We start from the raw sequence: 10,042 nt of genomic DNA, 5'->3' as shown, positions 1-10,042 counted from the left end.
CCAATATTATCTTATCACACACAAATTAAGAAAATCCAGTCTTATCACAAATCACATACTTGAAAAATTTCTCAAAAAGTTTCATAATTTTCACACCAATTATTGAGCATCTATCAAAGGTCATATTCATAACACATATAAAATTAACACACCAGCATACATATTATCATCAAGAAATTAGGATTACACATAACAAATTCATAATTAAGTAACATACGATTACCTACAGATTAAGATTACACACATACGATTATCTTTATTTCGTGTTAGAAAGCTTCATCGGAGAAAAGAGATTCACGAGGGAAAGCGTAGTTGATGGCTAAAGGGATAAAGTCGTCGCAACATACTTTGGTAGTGTTAAGGGAACCTCTATTTCATGTTCGAAAGCTTCTATTCGAGAAGAGAGATTCACGAGGAAAAAACGTAGTTAGCAACTAAAGGAAAAAAAGTCATTGCAATAATTTGAGAGGGTTGAGAGAAAGAAAGAGAGGAAAGATGGAGAGATGCAAGAAATTGGAGAGAATGTGAGAATAGTTTGATTTGTTAGGTTAAGCTCACTTCCATAGCTAAGGTTTTGTAAGATATTGATTATTTGTAATATTGAAACGGTAAAAATAATTATTGATGGTAATTGTGACTAACTTCAATTACCCTTAATTCATAGTAATATCCACTCAAATTCATTTAAATTTATTTTAATTATTGAAATAAATATTTTTATCCTTCTTAATTAATATTGTTCTATTGATATCATTGCAATAAAATATTGTCAATGACTACAATATTTAGTCTATTATATGACATTTGGCTGCATATCACATATTACATTTGCGAGCATCACTATAAAATTACATTCTCTACAAATTAAAACACACATACTATTATCTAAGAATTATTGACATAATAACATCCCAGTTAGATTTGATATGCCCAAAATAATAACTCCACTAATCCCCTTAAATCCATTACAATCTCGAACAAAGTTCTACTTCTACAAACATGAAAACAGAATGCCACACAACATCAACTGCGTGATCCACGGGATAATTGCAATATCAGCTATAACACAACCAATTTATTTTCTTCTTCAGTTTGTTCATTGATTTCTTATCTTCATTGTCTTAGAATGTTTGATTTTAAAAATAAGTTATAAATATGAAAATTTAATTATTAAATCAAATCAAATCAGATTAATTAAAATAAACTAGAAAAAATTATAATTTAATGATTGTAAACACACACACCCTACAAGTAACGGGTAGTTGACGTGAACAGTTGCTGCGCACTCTTCATTTTATCCATTGCTTTGCTCTCATCATCTCTTCTTCACTTCAGTGGTAAACATTTGCTCTCTCTTCATAATTTATTGGAAACAGTCTCTCTCTCTCTCTCTCTGTTTACAAAAATGAATGTTTTGTAATTTGTAAAATGCTAACTAATTGGGTTAGTTTGCTATCTTGCTAGTGGAGTCGTTGGACCTTGATGGGTCCCTTTACAATTTCCGTTATGGTTCAAGACTCTTCCATTTCATCACAAGGTTGGTAACACACGTGCTTTGTGTGTGTGCGCGTGTGTATATGTGTCTGTGAATTTAAGACAGGGTTACTGGGATTGTAAATGCAACGTTTATCACTCCTCCTTAGGGTTAGGTCATTCTTCGAGGTTCAACTTGTGATTGCAAATTACTTATTGGTGCTGATTTTTTTTTTTTTTTAAATTTGTATTTCTTGGTATGTTAAAATGGAAAAAGAAAATTAAAATTTGCCAAAGTGTAGGATTGGCATTTTTAAATTTTAATTACTCAATCCGGGAAACTTTGATCCTTTTCTCTGCTTTCATAATGGTAATGCAAGTGCATGATGGGAATATATATTTTCCTTGATATTTTTAGTCAGGGATAGAAGTGTGTATAGGGACAGGGAGAACTTGAACTTTAGCAATTTTTATAGAGTTGATTTTTTGCTGCTAAGGATTTATGATATGCTGATACGATGAGCATCATTGAAAAGGAGACGTATTCTTAATTCAGCATTTATAAGTTTGGACTTAGGATTATATTCAGGGAGGGAATAAGAGCAAATTGCTAATTTTACTATATTATTCATCGTCAGGGAAAAAGAAATATTACTTTTATGCATACAGGTTTAGCATATTTGTTATTTTAGTGAATGCTTTAGCTGACAGATCTAAGATAGTAAATACTGAGAATCTCACATTTCTGTGTTATTTTATCACTCTGTCTGTTGCTGTGTTGTGCTATCTGCTTCTCAGTTTAACAAGTTATATGGTTTTGCAGATACTAAGAGAAAACATAATTCACTTCTGAGAAATTCATTTGCATCAGTTAGCATGGGAGAGGTCCGAGAGGAAAAGCCCTTTGACTTCTTACGCACTCTATTTGGTAAGTATAAGATCTCCTTTGGTGTACCCTGTGAAGAAATTATATCAGCGTTGTCGCTCTATTTTAGCAAAATATGATTTTGGTGGGTATCATACTGTTACTAAAGAAGCATTATTCTGCTTTTTAAAGTAAAAAAGAAAAGCTAAATTGATAAAAATAGCAGGAACCTAAAGGCGAGCCTGCCTAGACAGTAGTTATTAGTAGGAAATAACTATATCCTCCTCATAAATTTTTAATAAAATATTCATGAAGGTTTTCCTACAAATGTGGTGAATACCTTCTCTTCCAACAGGGAAGATATTACTGATCATAATTGTGGACTCACAACCAAATAGATCCCTCCTTTATCTCCCTCTTATATTTGTAACACCAGTGAATTCTGACATCATACTTTTATCTATATTGGTAAAAAGTTGGCCAATCTCTTCATAGCAGATAGGAGAGTAATGACATGAATTTTTCCTGGAATAATAGATACATCAATTTTATTTCTGGTCCTTCCTTTGTAATTGATGGCTTGAATATTGAGTAACTACAAACTTCAAAGTGTCTGGTTTGCTTACATATTTCTTGGGTGATTTGGTTACAAAATCATGAAATGTTCACTGCCTGCATATAGAGATTGGGTATTCATGATACATATCAAAATCTGCGTAAAACACATCTGATATATACCAAAGGTATATAAAGAATGCTAAATATATGTTATTAAAAACAAGAGAACGAGAATAATTTTATCCGTATTGATAAATACTTCTTCTTCGTCTTCTTCTTTTTATGAGAGAGAGCATTATTAAGAATACTTCTTAAGGCATGCCAAAATATCATATTTGTTAATTACTATTAAACCCTCTTTAAGTAGAAGGCTGAACAATGCTAAGATGCTATCCCCCAACCCTTCATATTTGAAACGAAGAACTGGACTTTTTTTCCTCCTTAGAGTAGTGTTTTAGTTTCTTGATAAGTTGACAGACAATACTATGATCTTGATGAGTTCATTGCATTTCATTCTTTCTGATGAACCTGATGGAATTTGCAGAGGGTGTTATTGCGGGAGGTACAGCTGGAGTTGTTGTTGAAACAGCTTTATACCCAATCGACACTATAAAAACACGTCTGCAGGCAGGTTTCTATGACAGAACAAATTATAATGAAGATTGAGGTTGTACTTTGCTGTGTGGCTATGTGCTATACAGAGTACTGTTTGATGCTTGAATCTAGATGCCAAGTTATGAGTCTTTGCATCACTGCCGGCTAGGGCTAGATTATAGTGAAAAATACTGTAAAACTTTTTTTTGGAAAGATGAGGAAAAAGAAAAATCTGTTAAAAGTTTTTCCTAGGATAGGATGCAATTTGTTTGGGTACAATTAGCAATATCCAATCGTCAATGATTAATATGTACGGGATGCTTGGTTAGTTGATTTACACAGTATAATGGACTTTTCTGAACTAGGCTAAGATTTGGATACAATAAATTCGGCTTAAGATATTTTTATGAATGCTCCTTATGGCATTTTTTTGGGGGATCCTTTAATTGTGTGAGCTCACAATTATATTGCTGCCCCCCCCCCCCCCCCCCCCCCCCCCCCCCCCCCCCCCTTTTTATAGCAATATAAAAGATTCCCATTATTTGACATACAATGTGCTGATGACCATTTTTTTTGCCTAGGCTGCTCGTGGAGGAGAAAAACTAATATTAAAAGGCCTTTATTCTGGATTGGCTGGGAACCTTGCTGGTGTCTTACCGTAAGAATCTCATGATAGCATGATGTTTCAACACATTTTAGGTTTTGTACGTTAACTAAAAAATTTGACAACTCTAATCATCTTAGAAAGTTGTCAGGCATAGGGTGTATAAATTTATTTCCATTGGTGATGTTTTATTGAATTTGTGACCCTAACCAAACACACTGTCATTTTGCATGAATGTACTTTGTTAAAGCAAAAAAAACAAAGTATGTGTATTTCTAGATTCTAACTGCAAAACCACTTTGTCAGAGGTTTCTGTCTCTTTTATTTTCCTGTTTCAGTGGCAAAGGTATTTGAGAAATAACATATTCTTCTGTAATGTATATGATGGAGAAAGAAGATTCATTTGGTTAGTTTGAAAGATGTTTGCATCCCGTGAAGAGAGGTGGCTTAGAGATTGTAACTCTTCTTGCATTTAATATTGCCCCATTTGTTGGTGGTTCTGGCAGTATGTCTTGAAAAGGGAGTCTCTAGTCAGACATGGAGTCAAATAAAAGAGTGTTGATTGTAAAATGTGACTTACTCAATTTTTCCAATTATTGTAATAAGCAGGGCTTGTTTGTTTATGATATAAATCATCTGGTATGCCTGTACTTGAAAGTTTTGTAATGGGTTTTACCCCCTTGACACTCCTTTAGTTAAATCTTTTAGTTGAAGTAATCAGTGTTCTTACTTCTTACTATGTATTGTATGATCATTTGGTGATATACGGTTGAGTCAAGTTTTGTTCTGTTTTTACAAAAGGGTGTTTGAGTTTCACTTAGCACCAACTATTACTTTTTTTATCCTCTCCTTATATAGGAACTTGTTTGAAAGAATAGAATCATTAAAATTAAAAATAACTATTTATTTACTACTATGGGTATTCAAAGCCAATGAGATTTTTTTTATTTCACAATTTATTTAAGTAGTTTTCACGAATTTTCGTTTTATACTTATCAAGACATGAGTTCATTAATCATGTCCTGGTTCTTTCTTCAACACCTTTATGTTGCTTTTAAATGTGCAGGGCGTCCGCTCTCTTTGTTGGAGTTTATGAACCTATAAAACAGAAATTGCTGAGGATATTTCCTGAAAATCTGAGTGCTTTTGCTCATTTGGTAAGATACTGACTTATATAATCATTGATCTGAATATGAAGATTCAAGCAAATTAAATACCTCTTACCAAATTTGAGCATTACACTCAAAATGTCTTAATACATATGCTATATTAGCTTTAGAACAAGACCCATACATGGTACTTTATTGTCTCTGATTGCCTTCAAGTTTGAAGTCTGCCAATTATGGTCCTCTGAAGCCTCTTGCATTTATATGGCTTGTACAGGAGTTGATTCTTTGTCTATGTTATCGTTCTTTTGTTGCTAGCACATTCTTTTCTTGATGTAAAATTCTTTCGTGTTTATTTATTTTTGGTATATAAATCTTTCACTGGATTTTTATACTTCATTAGACTGCAGGTGCCATAGGGGGCATTGCTGCTTCACTGATTCGTGTTCCAACAGAGGTAGATAAATTCTCTTATTTGTAAAATGATATTTCTATGGTTGAAAACTGTGTCACTGGACAACTTAATATTCTTTAATGCTCCTCAGGTTGTTAAGCAACGAATGCAAACTGGACAGTTTACCTCAGCTTCTGGTGCTGTTTGCTTTATTGCTTCTAAGGAGGGTTTTAAAGGACTTTATGCTGTATGAAGTTCATCATCTCTTCCTTTTAAATTTTTTTGATAAATTCTGTTCCTCATGTCTGTGATGGTATGTTATAATGTTTCTTTGGTTGATCTTTGAAATCACAGGGGTATGGATCTTTTTTATTGCGGGATTTACCCTTTGATGCTATTCAGTTTTGCATCTATGAGCAGATTCGAATTGGTTATATGCTTGCGGTAAATTCCTAAAGTTCTATCTTGTTTTATAGACACTTATGTTATTTGTGTATTTTGGGTTTACCTGACAAAATTTTCCATTCCCGTTTCTATTATTTATTATATTTTTGAGCCTGACTACAACGTAGGCTTGTTTTATGGCCTCTTTGTACACACATCACTGTTTCAGTAGAATCCGTGAGATTGACAGGCAGATTGATTCTTAATTTGCTTTTTTCTTTGTAGTCGTTCTCTTGTAATAAAATTTATTTTTTTATCATAAAGCTTTTGTGACGTGGTGGTCATGAGATCTAGTGGAGGACAACCCTCCTAGGCTCCGCAATGGTGGGAGCCTTGTGCATTAGACTACCCTTTTTTATCATTGAAAAAAGCTATAACTGTTTACTAAAATATCAGCAGGTGTTACTGTGATCTCTTACTAATAATTCATTTAGTTGTTTCTGATAAAATGCCAAGTCACTGTAGGTTGTGATGTATTGCTGCTAAGAATTATCCCCCTCAGATCTTTCTGGCAAACAAAAGTTATGTGCAGAATTCGTGCAGTTGTTTCACTATTAAAACATTGTCCCTTCTCTTTTATGCTGCCATAATTTGTAGCATGAATTCAATGTTGTATTTTAAATTTGAAGAATTGATATCACCATGTAAGATATGATTGTTTGGGGTTTAATCAAAGAATCATGCTGCTGCTTTCTCCTTTATTTCATTTCGTGATGACTTGTATTTATTTTTGCTAGGCACGAAGAAATCTGAATGATCCAGAAAATGCACTTATCGGTGCTTTTGCGGGTAACTATTATAGGCCTTATCTCTCTCTCTCTCTCTCTCTCTATATATATATATATATATATATATATACACATGCTAATGTTTTAGCACTAGATAGTTCTGAGCCTATGCTTCAAGCCGAGAGGCTTTTGCATAAGGAATTTGAAAGCCATTTTTTGATCCTTACCTTTTGATCCTTACCATATGAATTAACCTTTTACGGTGTCCCGTTGTTTGACACTAACGGGATTTACTGTGTAGAATTAGTACCATGGATCTTCTTTCCTTACTAATTTTGTCAAACTAGGTTTCTTTACGAGGTGACACAGTTGTATTTTGTCACCCAACGAACTCTCCCAAAAACTTAAGCCGTTGGATGAAGGTCCATAAATGATTTTATTATATCCCTTAACACGTCTTCTCATGGGAGACACCCCCTCTTTTTTTAAGTTCGAAGCGTGGATTACACTGTTTTCTTTTTCTTTTTTTCTCTGTTACCTTGTGTTGAAATTTTATTTTTTATTAGAAGAATGGGGTGAGAATGATCAAACTCTAGACTATCATAGACTCTGATACCATATTATGCAACCAACTCTCTCAAAAGTTTAAGCTGTTGGGTGAAGGCACATGAATGATTTTATTATATATCTTAAGACATTCCTCCCACGTCTAATGCTTGGGTAATTGGTAAAAGATGAACAAAAAAGGAGGGAAGCTGATTTCTTTGGGCTTCCTAATCTACATGATGTTTTCATGGCAAAGTACTGCATTACTTAATTCAATGCCCTGGTGAATTTATAAAGAGAAAATTATGATAATAAGGTATAAATTGTGTTAAAATGTGATTAACCACCTTGTTTCTTGTAGGTGCACTAACTGGAGCTATAACTACCCCCCTTGATGTCATCAAGACAAGGTTAATGGTTCAGGTTAGATATAATCCTGTTTCCTACAACTCCTTTTTTTCTCTATTCCTTTTTTTTTTTTTTTTTTTTTATAAAGAAATCTTATTTTTACTTGATAACAATCTATCTCCATATACACACGGCACCATTGTGTATGGGTAATCTGCTAGCAAATCATTAAAAGTATTCACTGTCAATAATCAAAACATTCACAAAGTTCCTATTTTCCTCCTCAAGGGATCTGCAAACCAATATAAGGGAATCGTAGATTGTGTTCAAACCATTATTAAGGAAGAGGGACCTGGTGCCTTTTTGAAGGTATGGGTTTTCTGTGTTCTCTTCCACACATTGTTGCCTGATTGGTAAATAAGCATGGTCCAAATCCTCCCCAAATCATGTACTCTTCTACCGCCCGTGCTGCTACAGAAAGATATAGCCACGTGGCAAGAAATATATTTTGGTGCTTATAAATTATATATTATATGTACTGCAGGGTGCTGGGCCTAGAGTACTATGGATAGGAATAGGTGGTTCAATATTTTTTGGCGTCCTTGAGGGTACAAAACGTTTTCTTGCTGAGAGGCGTCCTACCCAAGCTCAGTATACAAACTCAGACAAACGTAAAGATTAAGAGATTTTGTCCCAGCTTGTGTTTTTTTCACTCTCCCCTTGGTGCCTTTTTCCAAATGCAGTATTTGATTATATACAGTAATATCCCTTTACTACTTTATTTTTCAATTTTAAGCGTTGGGAGCAAGATTTTGCTTAGAACGTGGGCTATTACTTTGTTCAAGGTTGGTCAACTGCCAAAATGAGGATTTTCTGTGTTGATTTTTGAGGAGCATGACATTGATATGAATTGAAATTAAGATTCAAGGGATCTTTGATAAATTATAGTAAACAAAAATGTCCCATTTATTCTCTCTCTGGGCAACTTAAAAAATATTCCATCCCTCTGTGGACTGTGGTGTTACTTGCTGTATTTGATACTTAGTCCCTTGCCTGCTGCCCCCGGGCCGTGTACAATTAGATATTCTTTGTTGCAAATTTCACTGCCGGAGAAGGAAAAACAACGGGCAAACACCCATTTTTTAGTTACCCATTTTTTGTCCATTATATGACATGAATCTGGCTTTTTTAAAATGTTGACATTAATTTAGTTCTCGGATTATATAAGATAATGTCAGTTTAGTCAGAGGTGATCATGGGTTTAGTTTGACTCAGTCGGTTGATTTTACCGAACTGACTTCAATAGTTTAGGTATTAAATTTTTTTTTTTTTTTTAATTCGATCATTCTCGAATTAATGTAGCCTAACTTAATCAGTTCAGTTTTTATTTTGTCCAAGATTGATCTGACCTAACTTGTGATCACTCTTAAATTCAATATCACAATTATCAAAAAGAGAACATTAATTTAATTTTTTCATGATTGATATTTTAAATTCATACCAATTTTATTTAAAAAAATTAATTGATGCCACTTGTATATTTTTTGAGATTAAATGAGTTTTTACCCAAAATCAAACTTATGAAAGATAAGCTTTAAGACCTTGAAATAGCGGAGATCAATCTCAAAAGAAATTGCTTTGTGGCCTTCTATATGCAGCAGCTACATGCTATTCTATTATTTTGTTTCGCTAATTTTAAAAATTTTCAAATAAATAAAAAGTTTATTCAATGAAAAATTAAGCTACACTTTCGTTTGCTCGCAGCTTCTCCATCTAAGCACTCCCTTAATGGGAAAGCAGGGTATCGGAATTCCTCTATCCGTAGACAGAAATGACTATTAAAGCAAATTTATGATCTTTGTATTAACAGCTACGTATGTTAATATGCGGCGCTAACAATTAAATAATCATATTTGTAGCTCCGGAATATTTAATAGCATGGCAGAAATTTCTTCTTTCAATTAAAGAGGTAAAAAGAATTGAAGCAAATTAATCTTTTAACAGCTAGCAAGCCGAAAATAACATGCGTTTATTAAAAGGAAAAAATAGCATCAAGTTGCATAAGAGAGTTATCTTATGTTATACATTCATAGAATTTCGTGTCAATTTTTTCTTTTCTTTTTCTTTTTACATTGTGGACTCCACATATTTGTGTCACCTACATGAGAGTATTATCTCATGTAACATGAAATTTAGTAAACCCCTTATTAAAAAGCCCTAAACAAACAAAAGAAAGCAATTGCTTATGTTGAAATGGCATCACTTAGTAACACGTACATTTTAGTGGAAGATCTGAAGCGAAGGAAAGCTGTCAATTACTTGTGTTAAAGCACACTACTCATGAATATTATTGTACAAAGAATCGAAGCATGTGTGTAAAAC

The 10,042-nt window shown here is 33.4% G+C and overlaps 1 protein-coding gene across 3 annotated transcripts; it reads left to right on the top strand.

Moving 5' to 3' along the window:
* Positions 1-1,172: 1,172 nt before the first annotated feature.
* LOC133290284 (S-adenosylmethionine carrier 1, chloroplastic/mitochondrial) lies at positions 1,173-8,786 on the top strand. 3 transcript variants are annotated; one of them, XM_061488362.1, is made up of 13 exons: positions 1,173-1,337; positions 1,465-1,537; positions 2,297-2,401; positions 3,441-3,523; positions 4,072-4,148; positions 5,161-5,251; positions 5,604-5,657; positions 5,746-5,841; positions 5,949-6,038; positions 6,776-6,827; positions 7,674-7,735; positions 7,949-8,029; positions 8,205-8,786. In XM_061488362.1, the coding sequence occupies exons 2-13, from the start codon at positions 1,483-1,485 to the stop codon at positions 8,340-8,342; spliced, it is 984 nt and encodes a 327-aa protein (XP_061344346.1). In that variant the 5' UTR covers positions 1,173-1,337; positions 1,465-1,482; the 3' UTR covers positions 8,343-8,786. The 3 variants fall into 3 exon arrangements, with proteins under 3 accessions (XP_061344346.1, XP_061344355.1, XP_061344364.1); XM_061488371.1 differs by having other exon boundaries at positions 1,449-1,537; XM_061488380.1 differs by lacking the exon at positions 1,465-1,537 and having other exon boundaries at positions 1,174-1,337; positions 8,205-8,785.
* Positions 8,787-10,042: the final 1,256 nt, after the last annotated feature.

The sequence above is a fragment of the Gastrolobium bilobum genome, unplaced genomic scaffold, assembly GCF_033153095.1.
Source record: "Gastrolobium bilobum isolate Gb01-03AN ecotype WA unplaced genomic scaffold, APGP_CSIRO_Gbil_v1 utg4377, whole genome shotgun sequence".
NCBI lineage: Eukaryota > Viridiplantae > Streptophyta > Magnoliopsida > Fabales > Fabaceae > Gastrolobium > Gastrolobium bilobum.
The sequence above is the reverse complement of the archived record's forward strand: the minus strand, read 5'-3'. Positions and strand labels throughout refer to the sequence as shown.

What these genes read in the sequence shown, in the direction of transcription:
- LOC133290284 (XM_061488362.1), top strand. Translation starts at nt 1,483, where the DNA reads ATGGGTCCCTTTACAATTTCCGTTATGGTTCAAGACTCTTCCATTTCA. An exon ending in TGAGTGCTTTTGCTCATTTG is followed by an intron (nt 5,252 to 5,603) that starts GTAAGATACTGA and finishes ATACTTCATTAG; the next exon opens with ACTGCAGGTGCCATAGGGGG. An exon ending in GTTTTAAAGGACTTTATGCT is followed by an intron (nt 5,842 to 5,948) that starts GTATGAAGTTCA and finishes TTGAAATCACAG; the next exon opens with GGGTATGGATCTTTTTTATT.